Source organism: Triplophysa dalaica, chromosome 13, assembly GCF_015846415.1.
Source record: "Triplophysa dalaica isolate WHDGS20190420 chromosome 13, ASM1584641v1, whole genome shotgun sequence".
NCBI lineage: Eukaryota > Metazoa > Chordata > Actinopteri > Cypriniformes > Nemacheilidae > Triplophysa > Triplophysa dalaica.
The window spans coordinates 21,869,026-21,885,382 of NC_079554.1; the positions used below are offsets into that span (position 1 = coordinate 21,869,026).

Genomic DNA, 16,357 nt, shown 5'->3' on the forward strand with positions numbered 1-16,357 from the left:
GTACAATATTTATGATTGTTTAAATTAAAGGGAACAAAAGCATATTGTTTAATAGTTGTCTAATGGTCACCTTGTTTACTGCAGTGAATGTTTAAAAAAAGCAGATTTTGCCTTTTGTTTCAGTCTTAGGGAATTTTATAATAATATTTAGATACTGTATATCGGCCAATATATCGGTTATCGGCTTCCAATGTTAAAGAATTACCATTTATCATTGTCGGCCAAAGTGTACATATCGGTGCATCCCTATTTAATATATTATTTGACCACAGAATGTGACAACTGCTCAATCAACACTCTTTGTAAAACTTGATTCTGATTTCTACTGATGTCTATTATCATAAAAAATGAAAATGTCAACTTCTACAATCTTCAATTAGTACACAGAAAGATTCTAAAACGGTTTTCTGAAAATGACCCAACAAACACAACCGCAGTGATGTACTTTAATCTGAATACTTCTGCTATCTAGAACATATTTTCCACTGCCTCCTTCAGAAAGGAGTTTAGCAGGTTGCCAGATCTGGTGACCCAGAACGAGAAATACATTTTGCAATGACCTCAGAGTTTCACACATGCTTTAAGAGTCACTTATATAACGCTCTCATTTGTTTGGCCTGGCTGGGACGGATGAGTAAATGTTAGTGATAAAGCCGGGTTTTAATCTCCACATGGTTTCGCTCGGATTCCAGCATGACCTCAGCTCAGACCTCGTGCTTTTCTGATGTGAAGATGATGATGTCATTGCTCTCGTACAGTAAAAAGGGGGACAGTGGAAAAATGTGAAAATAATCACAGCTGGGGTGAGCGAAATGAACAAAATCTAAATAGATTATTAGAATTAAATACTAAATGAAATATTTTGGCGTAATTCATTGCAACGTGGAATTGTAATTTATAAATAAAAAATAAATTAAGAAAAAATAAGCTATTCTTTATAGCATCACATTATTAACAGAATTCCACGCGATGTACGCACACCTTCGACTACACACCCTCAACTTTCTGTCACATAAAAACTAAAAACTCCATTGAATAGCGCGTTTGAAATTTATTTCTGAATCCAAATGAGAAAATACTCCGATTCAAGTGTTTACATTAGGGATGCACTTATATGTACATTTTGGCTGATAACGATAACCGATAATTATTTAACATTGGACCCCGATAACTGATATATTGGCCGATACACATTATCTAAATATTAATCTAAAATTACCTAAAACTGAAACAAAAGGCAAGACCTGCTTTTTTAAACATTCACTGCAGAAAACAAGGTAACCTTTAGTTCTCTTTTTTCCTCTGAAAGTCATATACCAGGTCTACTTTATACAAACGATTCTTTAACCTAAAAAAAATTCTGGTATTTTTTTTTTAATTAACAAATTATAGATGTTCTTCCAGAGTTGCTGAAGAAGTTTATCCAGAGGAAATTATTTATGATTTATCCGCTATAATATATCCGCCAAAATTGTATTATCGGCCGACACGATAATATAAAAAATGACCATTTATCGGCAATATAGATCATGTTTATTGTATTATTTCAGGTCCACACCACCCCTTCCACCTTTCAATTGCATTAATTACGATGTTTACATTATGGTTATTCAGTGCGTTTGAGTCGTCAGTCCAATAACTAGATTATTTGGTTGCATGCACAGTAAAAATAGCTAGCGTGTTCCTTGATCAATAACCTCATACTGTTTTCAGAAAGTGACACAAGAAAAGCAACGTCATTACACACCCACGGCAACACTACATGACAAAGGGATCTCTGATATCAAGACACAATTAAAAAAAAATGAAACTATGGTTTGCTACCCCTTTTGTTCTGTGTTTCTGCATACTGAAAGACTGCACTTTCCTATCGCCAGCGAAGTACATTAATTCAGCATCGGTATGCGAACTGGGACGCAGTCTTAAGCTAACACTCCAGAGAGACTGTGAGGAACTTTATATACTAGTGTCTGCAAAATGAGAAATCTAAGAGTTCTGCAGGAAAAGCATACGGCCATCAGCAGCTTTGAATCTCTCGGCGTCTTCAGTAATGCGTCTGGACCGATGCCACAATCGCTTCTGACAATAGGTGTGGGCTGCAGCACAAAGATGACCTCACCGCAGAGTCTGTTTTGGCTGTAATGATACATTGTTAATTCTGGGTCCCACGGCTGTGTCATTTATAGCGCCTCACACCCTTCCTGAAGGGAGTGTTCTTCCCAAGTACTAACAGGTGAAGAGTTTAACACTTCACACATGACGGAAATCGTCTTTCTGCTGATTTACATCAATGCGTCTCTTTATTAAATAGGTATACCCTTTGATTTATTCTTTATTTTTATACAATTTATTCTTATACACACAACAGATTATTTTTCTAGATCTACACCAGCTGTTTATTTAAACATGGCACCTTTATCAAAAATAAACCTGTGAAATTAATCCTTAGCAAAAATAATACCAGGATCCATAATGGTTATATTTATATATCATTACCGCAACAACATAGACAAACATTACGTGGCCCAAACGTAACGTCCGGTAAAGTTCAGTAGTTGAGTTTCATTTAATACAATTAATATACAATAAAATATTCATATAAATTAAATATAAAAGAAATGGTTATATTATAGTCAGTAACCAGATCGGAAGTTAACTTGAGGCCAGGCGCATGCGTCCTATGAAACCTCTATATGGTCCACCAAAGTACTTTTATATGCATTTGGCGAATTAAGAGATGACTAGACGTGCATTTTATCTGGGGCTTGAAACTCGCGACCTTTGCGTGGCAAACACAATACTCTACCAATTGTGCTAAACATGCAACTTTTAAAGAATATCTTTGTACTTTTTAGTAAATATACCATGCCAAACTTAAACAGTGACACTGGATTCACACCAAACGTGAATGAAGCGCTATGATCAATCATGTCATTCAATGTTTGATGTTTATGTCTGATATATATAGTCAAAAATAAACTACACACATAAACAAACAAACAAAAACAAACCAACCGTGTGTGTTTTGTTGCGATGACGACGTTGAGGACAGTCAGTAGGAGTGATTGCTTGTTGTTTCAGTCTCATATGGCAGTGCAGAATTAGCGCACTGATGTCACAACTTGTGTTCTATTAGTCCAGCAGTGACATGAGCGCTAACTGCAGCCCATGATTCAAGGGAAACATTTGTCTCACCATCCCGGCAGGAAGAACGGAGGTGTTTGAGAGAAATCAGACACTTCATTCTTAAAATCTGCTGTAAGTTTTCTTTCTATACATTACTGCTCCAACCACACAGCAACGTTACAACCTGCCTGACAAAGGACGTTGTATAAAGGTTCTGTCAAAGTTATCAAAAAATGCACGTCAAAAGAGCATTTTATTTACACGTCACTGCTTAACCTTCTAAAAGCGTTGGTAAAATGTTTTTCTTACCATGTTAGCAGAACATTTAAATTCAGTTTTTGTAACGCAATGGGAATGTAAGCAAACTAGTCAAAAAACATTTTCTGCTAGCTTGAAAGTCAACTTAAAATCTCTTAGCAACTCCCTGGCAACACATTGCAAACCAGAAAATGACGTCCCAATCTCTCCATGGTGATTCTGAATAATTATTTATAATATACTGTGTATCTCACGCCTTAAGAAAAGCCCTACAGTTAAGTACCATGAATATGAAGTTTAGTCATTATTCAATACCACAACATTTCATTTCTACAGCCAAACATCACGATGACTCCAGTCAAATTCCAGCTTTATTTGTAATCTTCCGTCTGAGTCTAAACACATGCATTCTGTACTTTAACTCCTCTATTACCTCTCATGAGAGAAATATGAGCAGCGGACTCCTCGGCCTTCACAAACCGAAGTGTTTAGACAGTCCAGAGTCAAAGTCCAGAGGGAATATTAGGTCACACGGGCTGATTTAAGACATCATGACCGATACGTCGAAACATCAAAGTGCTGCGGCTTTGCCAAGCATCGCTGTTTTATCCTCAGTTCCCCAGAGCTCAAACTGAAAGACGCTCCTCTATAGGAAATGGAATCTGATGAAGCGTTTACTGAAAGCAGACCCCTGAAGTCAACTTTTTAAAGGAACGTTTCACACTTCTATCATCTGTCACTTCAAACCGGTGTGAAAATCTTCAATCTACGAATAACACAAAACACCAAAAGCTGGTTTAAACATCTTCAGAAGATTTGCTCTCAAGCTCATTCACTTGTCTATGTATTGAAACACGCCACATCCATGACACTAAATGCCGTCAGCTCAATGTCAATTTGGCGATGCCGCTTCGGATTTGAACCGTTTTTCATCCTATATAAAGTTTGAGAGTGCTCGTCTTCATTCAACGTCACATTCCTTACAATTTTCTGCTTTTTGACGAAAGTCACCCAGGTTTGGAATGAGATAAGGATGACTACGTTTTGACCTCTGGGAGAACTCTTGAATTAACCTCTCAAAGGTTACGCTCAATGTTTGACGGTTCTTCGGAGAAGAAAATAAAATGACTGTTGTAACATTATAACATCTTCAGACGTGAATGGTTTCCCAAAAATAGAAGTTCTTTGCGAAGCTTAATTTTTACAGTACACAGTATGTCAGTAAAAATGAGATTTCAGGAATATTTCAATATGATTCATTGGATGAATTCGAATAATGTGACATACCGTTTTAAGTGTTCGCTTCAGGCACCTCTTCAATGAAGATGACTTTGCTTCAAAGTCTGTGAAGTTTTAAAAAATGTGTGGTCAACATGAGCAATGTCCACTTGAAGCAAACTGGTCCTGGAATAAACCATCACAAGAAAAAAGGATCTTCACGTCGACTGCTCCTGCACTCAGAACCGAGACTGTTCGAGTACTATTGCCCCGTGAGCTCTGCGCTGTCCAGTATCCAAGTCTGACTGAGCAAAATGACTCCCTGAGAGAGAGAGAGAGACAGAGAGAGAGAGAGAGAGAGAGAGAGAGAATATGAGCAATAAGAAGGGGACGCAGACCTGGTTGATATCACTTCTGTTCACTTCTTTGGTTTCCACTGTTTTGGATGAAAGAACGACATGAGAGAGAGAGTTTAGACAGTGTGAAGAGACCCGACACTCCTTTATGTTCTCAACAGTGAAGTGGTGTGTTGACTAAGAGCTAATTTTAACCCATGCGCTCAGTCTCTCGTAGCATTTAGCAGCTGAGGGGGGGACGTTTGTGAACCCTGATGACAGCTGGACCATGGTATTGAGCCAAATGAGGAGAAGACTGCCGTAGCCAGCCTAGCAGTTGCTGGGGTAGAAATCAATGCTTTCCTGTATCAGGAACCTGGATGGAGACGGTGGGGAAATGGTTTGGGACGCTCAGCTGGATGAATCTCTTGAAACCTCCACAAAAGATGTCCAGGTCACATGTCACAGAAAATTGAAACCAAAATTTGTTTGGTTCCAAAAAAATGGCGATACAGTTATGACGTGCAAATGTTCCTCTTAAATCCACATCATCGTAAAAATTATAAAGTTGAAATATTTATGCTTCATATTTGTACTATCTACTTAGTACATCTGATTAAATTAATAAGCATTAGAATAATTCAAATCAAACTTTAAAAAAACACTGAGAAAAAATATAAAAATATTATCTTATAATAAGAATTACTGGCTGAAAAATATTCAGATTCATTAATGAGAGTTTTAGAGGAAAATTGTCATAAAAATGCAACAACGCAAAAGCTTGGTTTTCTTAGGTTAAAATAAGTGTGTCGTGTTTTATACCTGGAGATTATTTTAAGACACGTATCCGATGTAAAATATACGTTTGAGGGATCTTAAAATATCTCAGTTTCTCAAAAGAATCATATATGTATGTATCATATGGGAGATATTTTTGTATAGTCATTGCGGGATCTTTCATGTTTCAAGAATGTTTACATGTAAACAACATAAGAGCGTTCACAGATCTTTTACTATGTGAAACGCTTGTTTCCTGAGAGGCTGTAAATGTCTTTCTTTAGTCGACATCATATAACAAATACTGACACAGAAGCGTTAGAAATGTCACCGTGTCATTCAAACAGGCTTGTATTTGAACTTCTGCTGTGATTGTGAAGATGTTTGACATCACTGCACATTCGTAGACAACAAAACAAACACAGAGCTTACAACCTAGTTTTTTTACAAAAAAACAATAATTCTGTCATCATAAAGCACCATAATCCAAACCACTGTTTTGAGGTTTATTTTAGACAATGCGTTCAGTCAAAGCACAACGTCACCCACAAGTACAAATATGTTCAGTTTGGAGAGAAACGTCAAGAAATCATAAACGGTGACGGAAGAATGCTACTGTGTTTTGTGGCATACTCTGAGCTGACTGTAGGCAGCACACTTGCATTCCTGCATACTATTCACACTGCAGTTATAATATATGTAGATTAATGTATGGCAATGGAACAAATTTCCCATTCATTATAGACAGAGATCCGTGTCGGTCCAAAGAATCTGAAACCCCTACACACAGTCCAAACAGACCGACCGTCTATTTACGGTTTTATTCATTTGTCATGTGACTGAAACAATAATAAGTGACATCCTGCTCAACACCACCACCTTAAAAGGAAAGTTCGTCCAAAAATGAAAAATGTGCCGCTGTTTACTCACCTCGGTGTCGTTCACACTCCCAGTGGCTTTCTTTGTTTTTCATAAACAAAACTTTTTTTAAGTGTTTTTGTTTACAATGGGAGTGGATTGTGTGACCCCCTCTTCTGAAGTCTCAAAAGGACCCAGAAAAGTAAACCCAGGGGACTCGTGCCATTACCCAAGCGTCTTGTAGGCGTAATTGTTTAGTTAAAAATATTAGTTTATATATGTTTTTCTATCTATTATTTGAGCATATAGGTTTGATTGACACTTGGGTGATGGTGAGTCCATGCATCCTTCTTTCTGGGGTATGAACATGTAATATAGAATATTAACTATAGCCTAGTTAACCAGTCAAAGCCGTCTCTAACTTACATATTACAGTGTATAGCTTTTCTGTAGTAAGATATTTCAACTTTGAAAGTTTTCTGCGTCTCCTCTGTGTTCGTATCAGAGGATATATGGCGGATATAGAGTACATAGCGCCCCCTACCGACATATAAACAATCAAGACCAAGGAACGCGAGCATACGTGAGCACCCCAAGCAAAGTTTGTTATTTTTGTATTATGAAATGCTGTTCACACACTAAAATACATTTTCAGGAAAAGCAAATGTACCTTTTACCTGTGAGATAACAGTGAAACATCTTAAGACATCGCTGAGAAAACACCGTTCCTCATACAAACACTTGAAAGATGCGCGCGCTTTTCGGTCAGTCAGGAACTTTAGCCAATCAGAACACGCGCTCTGCTTCCATTCTGTCAATCACTTTGCGTATTTGCTTTGAGAGGCGTTCGTTATCATTTTTTTATTTGATTATTATTATTATTATTCATTTCATTTTCAACACTCACTAGAGCTGTTCGATTCTATTTTTTTTGGAGTCGATTCCGATTCCAATTCCTGGTTTGGGAATCGTAAGAAGATTCCAAGAATCGATTCCTAGCTGCTGTTTTCGATTCGTGCTCAATTCCTTGTTTAACTACATCTTTTTATTTATTATTAAAAAAATTACAAATGTTAAATGCATTACAATGTTCTAAGCTGTCACTGTTTACCTTTATCAATCGTTTATTGTTTCTATAACAAAAACCACATATGTCGATCTTGTCCTGCCATTGTATCATTAATTATAGCATTAATAATCTAATTTTCCAGCTGTTTTAAAAAATAAAGCAAAATTCAAATTATTACTATTATAAAAGTTATCCAGCAGTGTACACAAAAATCCTTTAGACAGAGTTTAGACAGACACAATATATAGAATGTATACATCAATAATCTGCTTATTGTATTAAAAATATAGGAATACTGTGCATATTAATATTACTGTTAAATGCATGTAGTGCAGACAGGTGTTGAAAAAGTTTTGTCCAGCATTAACAGATTTAAATAGACTTCCTAGTAAATATGTGGTGAGAATGTGCATTATATACATGTCATTCTCTTCAGCTCATAGGTAGAGAGGTCCCTTTACAGTCCGTCTGCAAAGCAAACGTGCTTGTATGATTTGTAAAATATGTGGATACATGTAATTTAATCTGCATTATGTGTGCAAACAAATCTTTTGCTTTAATGGATGCAGAATATGTGATGTCATTCATTCCACAGCTCTAGACTTGACCATTGATATCAGCTAAGGGGCGGGGCTTGTGCTCAAGAAGCCTCTTAAAGAGGAGTAGATTCCTTTAATGAATCGATTCCCAGCCCTATCACTTTAAGTTCAAAGTGGAAACTATTGTGGTCGTTTAAACCCTGTTTAGCGAATGTTTCTATGAGAAAAGCAGATTTTGCTTTCTGTCTAGAACTTTTTGTCTCGTGGCATCCCCCTTTATGCAATTCCATGTTTGTTGTACTTTTCTTATTTAAACCTAGACATTGGTTTAAATGAGCATTATAGCTACAGACGATGTACATGGTTCTTTTCGATAAACTATAATAAACAAACAAATGACTAACAGTCACGAGACGTGGTATATCAAATAACTCGATTTAAGCAAGGGTGTGAATGTGATGAACTACATTTCCAATGTGTCCGTGCGGCGTGGGGCGTGACGTCAGCGCGGCTGCTGTCAGTCAGACAAAGACAGTCAGTCAGTCAGGGCGAGTCTTCTTCACAACATCACATCAAATAACATCTTCACCGCCCGACAGAGCGCGTTAAATGATCTCCAGCGCTCAGATTTTGTGTATCTTCCTCTCTACAGGTAAGAAATGCGATTTTATTTGTGATGTGATTCAGTTTGTGTTAGCTCGTGCTAAGCTAACTAACAGTTAGCCGCCTGTATAAATCAGTTGTTTTCTGTTTATGTTTATAAAAACGCGCTTCAGAACCCGACATGCAGTTTAAACTCAGAAAGTCTTGTTCACATCTCTAGATAGTTTTCTGATTAATGACATTCAAAGTTAATGAGTTATGCAGCTAGTTAGCTCCGAGTAAAGTGCTGAACTCGTGTATTTATTAATGCAGTATTGCACATTCGTCATATTTCTTCACGAATATTCACGAGCAATCGTGCGAATAACGCTGCGGGAATTACATATGCACGTGTGCAGTTATTTAAGATGTAAAGCTCGTTTGGTGTCTGTTTGCAGAGGTCAGGACTCAGGACAAATGAGTCATGCAAAACTCTTTTGTTTATATGAGTTCAAACCGGCCATCTTTGTCATTTAATAACGTTTCATGCAAAGTGCGTGTTGGCATTTATATTGCATGTAATATAAATATGAGTTTGTTTATTTGCATGCACACAGATGAACACTGGGCGTTTGATCTGCTTATATCATCATTATCATATGACATGCATTTTGAAGATTTCTCGTTTTACACGCAATCTGGGCTTTAACAGATTCAGAGATCCCTAAAGGTCCTGCACACCCACTGCTTTCTGAAGTTCCCCGATGGAAATGGAGTGCGTTTTGTCAATAAACCTCATTGATCATGAGTTTGGTGCAGTTTTGTCTGATCTGCATTCATAACTTGAGTTTACAGAATCTGTAAGTGGCTTGCAGATACTCCACCCATCATGTGTTCAGCGCAGATAACCATTCCTTTCTTTGTGGTTTATATCATTTGATGCACATTAAAATCACAAGCTTCGGTAAACAACATTAAACACTAAAGGTCTGTAGCTGTGCATGTTTCAATAGGTCTGCTGCATCGATTATTAAAAGGGAAAGTTCACCCAGAATACGAGAATTCTTGAATCATTTATTCACCCCGATGTCATTCCAGACATGTTTGACTTTCTTCTGCAGAAGACATAAGAAGATATTTTGAAGAATGTTGATGATCGTCAACCCTGAAACCCATTGACTGTCATGGTATGAACACAAAACCACTAGAACATTTCTCAAAATATCTTCTGTTGTGTCCCAATGATGATGGAGTTATATACAGGTTTGAATGACGTGATTAAATGACGAAACTTAGATTTTGGGGTGAATTATTTCCTTATGGTACAGTTAAAGTTTTAGGAAAGTAATATGGCTATCATTCTTTCTTCTGTATATTTTAATGTTTCTGTTCATAGTTAACATGACATTTTATCTGCTCATTAAAGGGACAGTCACCCAAAAATGAAAATACTGTCATCGTTTATTCTCCCTCGGGTTGTTTTAAATCTGCATTCATTTCTTTGTTCATTTGAACACAAAGACAGTTATTTAAAAGAATTTTTGCAATTTTCTGCGCTGGGACATCCTCCACTACCACAGTAGGAACAAACTATTGTGTCTTTTTAGTTGCGTTGAACACAAAATAGTGTATTTTGAAGAATTTAGTTCTGGGGCATCTTTGAATACCATTACATTTTCCATACATGGATGAAAAATGAACTGAAAATAACGAACATTCTTCCAAACAACTTTCTTTGTGTTGATTTTCAGAACAAAGTCATTTATACGGCTGAACTATTTGGATGAACTATCACTTTACGTTTTTTCAAAATGTCTCAGATTATTCTCTTGAATACAGATGAGAAAAGTATTATACTGACAAATATTATTTAAGCCGTGACTGAGTCAGGATTGTGTTGATGTGATGCACGTGTGTGTGGTGCAGTGAACTGCATCTTTGACATGCGGTCTCTCTGCAGCCCTGTCTTCTTCATAAAGACCCCCGCAGTGAGCGTCTGCAGTGTTTCATGCTGGGTTCAGGCTTTTATAAGCGACACACACGGGCAGGAATCCAGCAGGGCTTACGACCGATAACCCCCTGCGCATGCCAAAAGAGGATTGCATTAGTTCTTCAGATCATAAGAACGCGGCGGCATGCCGGCCGTCTCCCTCTCATTTCTCCGCCGTGGCGCAGACTTGCATTTTTGTCAATTTATATTTGTGTCAAAAGCCTTACAGCGATGTATTTTTAGAAAGCCGCAGTAGCTGCCACGTTCCAATCACAGACGACTCATCTGACATCCAAACGGATGCAATTATGTGGAGACTAGCACATCGTTTTTGTGCGGAGGGCTTGGCTTTCAGCGGTGGAAGGTTAACGGGTGACCAGTGTAAATATAGTTTGTGTGGAACCACAGAAAACACATATGCATCGATGGGATGGTTAAGTTAGTGGCCACGTGGACCCTGGAGTTTTATTTCAGGATCGGCTGCCACATTTAGCTTTAATAGGGGCTCTTGATAACACAAGCGACACTCTCTTTAGGTTTCAACAGTTATGTTGTTCAACATAATTAAAATGTAACCTGTTGGCTGGTTATCTATTACCAACTGGTAGCAAAGTTACCTATTTAGTGTGTAACCATTAGCTGAATGGAAACCCATGCGCTCGAGATGAACCAGTCAAACAGAACACGCTTCATCATTTGTGTTGTGTGCTTCAAATGCAACGTTATATTAACATCTTCCTCCGTCGGGTGGGATGGTTTCCCTGACAACAGAGAGAGTAATGGCTCTTTGTTGATGAAAGCCGTCTTGGATAAACCGAATTCTAAGTAGGTCAGATGAAAGGAATTCTGCTATCTTAACTCAACTCTTTTGCATTTGATGGAGCTACGCTTGAAAACATGATCATTCATTCATTGGCTTCTTTGGTGAACAAAATCTGCACACAAAATCTGCAGTAAACAACCAGAAAACATTATGAACAACACTTTTTCCCAGAATGCAAAGCGTTCAGCTTGACCATTTCTTTATTGTTATGCACAAACTGGAAGCGAGTCGTCTTTATAATCATCATTTTTAAAGATAATATCGTTTGTGTCTCTCGACAGAATGTCTCACTACACCGATGAGCCTCGGTTCACCATCGAACAGATCGACCTGCTCCAGAGACTGCGGCGTACAGGCATGACCAAACCCGAGATCCTGCACGCCCTGGACACCCTGGAGCGACTCGACCGCGAGCACGGAGATAAATTCGGCCGGCGCGGCCCAGCGGACACTAACGCCAACAACAGTACCACCTCTAGCACTACGCCCACCTCAAACACTGCTAACTGCGCCCCCATGGCAACGTCCTCCACCACTTCCACGGCAACGCAGACGCAATTCCACGGCAACTTATCGCCATCTCCCAACAACAGTTACGCTATTTCTCCACCCACTGTCTTACCCTCGCCGGTCTCTCTGGTCGCCATAGCGCAGAACGGGCGGGACGCTTTGGCAGCTATGCCCAACGGGAAGCTATCTCCAAACCGTTACCCTGTGAACAGCGCGGCGGCTGTGAGGTCGTACGGGCTGGAGGCGTCAGAGGAGGACCTGGATGTAGATGACAAAGTGGAGGAACTCATGAGGTCAGGGTCAAAGGTCAATTTAAAGTGAATACACAAAAATGAATATTCTCTTATTCATCTCATGTGGTTCATTAAACATGAAAGATGCCGTGTTGAATTGCGGTCACGGTGTTTGTGTGCAGACGGGATAGCACGTTGGTGAAAGATGAAATCAAAGCCTTTCTAGGCAACAGACGCATCTCACAGGCCGTGGTGGCTCAGGTCACAGGTCAGTCTGTTTTCACCCCTCATGTGACATCTTCTGCTCGTTCCAGTCGTAAGTAAATGACATTCTCTCTCTCTCAGGCATTAGTCAGAGTCGAATCTCTCACTGGCTTCTCCAGCAGGGTTCAGACCTGAGCGAACAGAAGAAACGCGCTTTCTACCGCTGGTACCAGCTCGAGAGGACCACACCTGGTAAACAAATCCGTGTTTGTGTATAAGAGAGAGAAAGAGGTGGACGAACATTAATGCGTTTGAGCTTGACATGTTTATCCGTCCTCAGGTGCCACACTAAACATGCGGCCCGCCCCTGTGGCGTTGGACGAGATGGAATGGCGTCAAACCCCTCCTCCTATAAACTCTGCCACCGGAAGCTTCCGTCTGCGCAGAGGCAGTCGATTCACCTGGAGGAAAGAATGTCTCGCTGTCATGGAGAGGTGAGATGGAGCGATCGCCACCTCAGACTGGCACCGTTGGCTGAGCTGGAAGTGGACGTCACATCACTCTACAACAGCAGTTAATTGGTTGTTTAGATGAAAACGATGTCAGATTATTAGTCAAGAAGACGTTACCCGTGTCTAGGATGAAAACATGAACTTTTTCACTCTTATCTCTCTACAGTTATTTCAGTGATAACCAATATCCAGATGAAGCCAAACGAGAGGAGATCGCCAACGCCTGCAATGCTGTCATTCAGAAACCAGGTACCAGTACTGCAATCTCATGCCGTACAGATGAGCATTACATTCCTGCTTTTCACTCATCTCTAAACGTTGTTTCCTTCAGGAAAGAAGCTGTCAGACTTAGAAAGAGTCACGTCTCTAAAAGTCTACAACTGGTTCGCCAACCGCCGCAAGGAGATCAAGAGGCGGGCTAATATCGGTACTGTATTTCTCACGTCTCTCCACTACACTAACATGTTTTTAACGTGTTTACGAGCTGGGTCACGAGCTGTTAATGTTCGCTGAATGTTTGTTGTGGTTTTTGAAGAGCTTCAGATGTGTCATGACAGGGTCTTTTTTCCAAGAAGCCACAATCCTGGAGAACCACGGGATAGACGTGCAGAGTCCCGGTGGACATTCCAACAGCGACGACGTCGACGCCAACGACTACAGCGAACAGGTGACCTATGAATAAATCACACATTCACCTGATGGTCTGGACTGAGACCTCAGACACACGTATCTGCCAGTTTAAGAGAACAGTACAGTACACTAAATGCTTGTCACAGATATGTAGAGAATTGGTGCGCATGAAGTATGATTTAAAGATAAACCTGTTTAAATGAGATCTCCTAATACTAGTTCTCATTGATTTCATCACTGCAGGGTTGTGATGTTTCCTATTTTGAAAAGAGAGGCGTGAACCGGCCCTTCGGTTACTACCGGCTGGAGCCAACGTCACCAACACAGGTACATGCATCACTTATTAACACTTATTACTGCTGTCAAAGATCTTGCTTTTAAATCTTGTTTTAACTTTACTATGTGAGAAACATCATTGACTCTCTTCAAGGATGATGCTGCCAATCACACAGACCACCAGGACCCCATCTCTCTCGCCGTGGAGATGGCAGCCGTCAATCACAGCATCCTCGCCCTATCCCAGCCTGGAAGCGTGGCGGGTGAAATCAAGACAGAGGCAATCGACGACGACTGAGGAAGGGCTGCAGAGGGCTGTGTGTGTGGCAGTTGACCAAAACAATACTCTTATCTCAAGCTTTTAGAATCTAATATCACCTCGACATTCCTGCTGGACCACCAAGCGCACACAGCATTCAAACCCTCGCAGAACTCCGACCCAAACCTTGTACCTCATTCCATAGATTTGTGTGCTTCCTGTCTGTATATTCCACTAAACGTATTTCCTCGGCTCTCACGGACGCTGAAGGCCGATCCGTGCGGCTGTCGTTCAGGAGTAAGGTAGCATTACCAAACAGTTCCTGTGACGGATTGTCATGTCTGTACACTTTATTTCCACTACAGTCAGCTTTTCGTTCAGTAGCGAATGGTTTCGTCACACTGTGATTGGGTGAAACATAAACACAACATAAAAGGCAACACATTTTGCTTAAGCTAGTTTTAAGCAGCATTAAGCTGTTTTGCATTGTGACATTTGCGTTTTTAAACACATCCCTCACCTCAGCAAATCTCAAAATAACACTGGGGTCATAGTGTTCGCTGTACTGCCATCATGCGTCCCATGTGTTGATCAAGCACTTTCTTAAAGTGTTTCTACACTGTAGTATGCTTCATGTTCACATGCAAAAATGTCATAGTGCTTCAAAGTGGTTTTGTAATCTGACCCGATCCGGTTTCATTTGGAAGAATTATAAGTGGAACGTTATGTTGTGCAAAAGTCTCCTGGACTCTAAATGAACCTGCAGAGAGAGAAAGACCTCAATTTACAGAGACGGCGCTTTATTTAACACTAAATCTCCAGCGTTACCCAAAGTGACTGTTCAGCGTTATTATGTTTGTATTTATTTAGCTTCTGTTTTGTATTCATGCGCAAGAGAACCGGGACGTTACCTGTATCTGTCCATACCCGACATCATTGAGCTGAAGACGACAGCAGTCAGAAACACGATGTGAAGAGTAAACGTGCACACTCGCTGTTGTTTTGTTTGGCCAGTGCATCACAGTGCTTTCATTTTTACTGTATGTTGATATAATTTGTCAGTGTTAATAAGCCAGACTGACTCTGAGAGGCTGAACTCTCGTCTCACATAAGCTTGGATCCAAAATGTAGCACATTTTCCTCTGAAGAGATTTTAGATGAACTTTATTCCTTCTTTGGGCCGCGTTCATGATACAGGAGCAGATTAATTTGTGTGAATTGTTGGTAGAGACGTTCTCATCACCTGCCAATCAGAATCATTGTTATGCAAATGTACACATATTTATTGCGCTCACGTTTCATGAATGAGGCTTGTCTTACCTTGTACAAATATTCAAGTGATATTTATGAAACAGATGCCATTTTTGTTGATTAAATCAAGGTTTTTAATTTGTTATTGATGAACACTATTGTTTGTTCAGAGCAGTCTCTTGTGTTAATTTGCGTCTCAATTACACGTGGAAAAAGCACCCCTTCGTTCTTAAAACACTACTTTAAAAGCACGGGAGTCATTTCACTTTTTTTTAGCTCACCTTAAACTATCATCGAAAGAAAACTGAGACTTTCCTGTATTCAGCACACAGAATGTGTTTCCAAGTGAATCGTTCTAAGCCTCCGTACACAAAATCGTGCCAAACTACAGTATCGCTTCAAGCACCGGTGACACGTTATCACAGAGACGCAGAATATTTACTGTTTTTGTGTTGTATTCAGACCACCATATGTTGTTTGTTTGTTTGTTTTTCATGAACCCTTCTGGTTTAAATAGGCTGCTTTCAATTCAGTTGTTCAGGGTGCATTCTCTTCTTTCTCTATCAATCATATCATTACTGTAAAAAGAAACATAATGCAGTTTAAGATCAGTTGAATCAAATAATTATATTGATTTCTGTTCTGAATCATCTGTATTTCCCTTTTAAGAATTTAGTGCCTTTTTTGGACAGTAGACTGTTCTGTAATTATACTATAGTATATATGAACATTTTTGTACAGTTTCTTTGTTTAAAATGACTTTTTTTAAAACTTCTGTTTATTTTAGTACTTTATCTTCTGGAGAATAAAAGTATATTAATGATGCAGAGGGTGTGTTTGCTTGCTTGTTTTGTTTTGTGAGAAACACACTTGCATACAGAAACACACACAGACAGAGACACACACA

General features: G+C 39.4%; 2 protein-coding genes across 14 annotated transcripts in view; one reads left to right on the plus strand and one right to left on the minus strand.

The window, feature by feature from the left end:
* Window positions 1-7,457, minus strand: part of LOC130434418 (filamin-A-interacting protein 1) — a 29,881-nt gene extending 22,424 nt beyond the window's left edge. For 2 of the 7 annotated variants that reach the window (XM_056764571.1, XM_056764574.1), the window contains exons 1-2: window positions 7,250-7,447; window positions 4,672-4,924 (exon numbers count right to left, since the gene is read on the minus strand). The gene's annotated coding sequence lies outside the window, so the exon portion shown is untranslated. Of the gene's footprint in view, window positions 1-4,671; window positions 4,925-6,644; window positions 6,775-7,242 lie in introns of those variants that run through there. The other 5 variants (XM_056764577.1, XM_056764572.1, XM_056764573.1 and 2 more) reach the window with 5 other exon arrangements.
* A 1,235-nt stretch (window positions 7,458-8,692) lies between these two features.
* Window positions 8,693-16,275, plus strand: hmbox1b (homeobox containing 1 b). 7 transcript variants are annotated; one of them, XR_008908712.1, is made up of 10 exons: window positions 8,693-8,832; window positions 11,857-12,378; window positions 12,501-12,586; window positions 12,664-12,774; window positions 12,863-13,016; window positions 13,201-13,283; window positions 13,366-13,461; window positions 13,570-13,701; window positions 13,908-13,991; window positions 14,072-14,237. XR_008908712.1 is itself a non-coding variant. In XM_056765077.1 (10 exons), the coding sequence occupies exons 2-10, from the start codon at window positions 11,858-11,860 to the stop codon at window positions 14,236-14,238; spliced, it is 1,389 nt and encodes a 462-aa protein (XP_056621055.1). In that variant the 5' UTR covers window positions 8,693-8,832; window position 11,857; the 3' UTR covers window positions 14,239-16,275. The 7 variants fall into 7 exon arrangements, 5 of the variants coding, with proteins under 5 accessions (XP_056621055.1, XP_056621056.1, XP_056621058.1 ...); XR_008908711.1 differs by having other exon boundaries at window positions 14,095-14,147; XM_056765077.1 differs by having other exon boundaries at window positions 13,592-13,701; window positions 14,095-16,275.
* The last annotated feature ends 82 nt before the right edge of the window (window positions 16,276-16,357 follow it).

Bases quoted from the DNA above. Each gene is read 5' to 3' on its own strand.
- hmbox1b (XM_056765077.1), top strand. From the start codon at position 11,858: ATGTCTCACTACACCGATGAGCCTCGGTTCACCATCGAACAGATCGAC. The intron at 12,379-12,500 runs GTCAGGGTCAAA...GTTTGTGTGCAG, and splicing joins AAAGTGGAGGAACTCATGAG to ACGGGATAGCACGTTGGTGA. The intron at 13,462-13,591 runs GTACTGTATTTC...GTGTCATGACAG, and splicing joins CAAGAGGCGGGCTAATATCG to GGTCTTTTTTCCAAGAAGCC.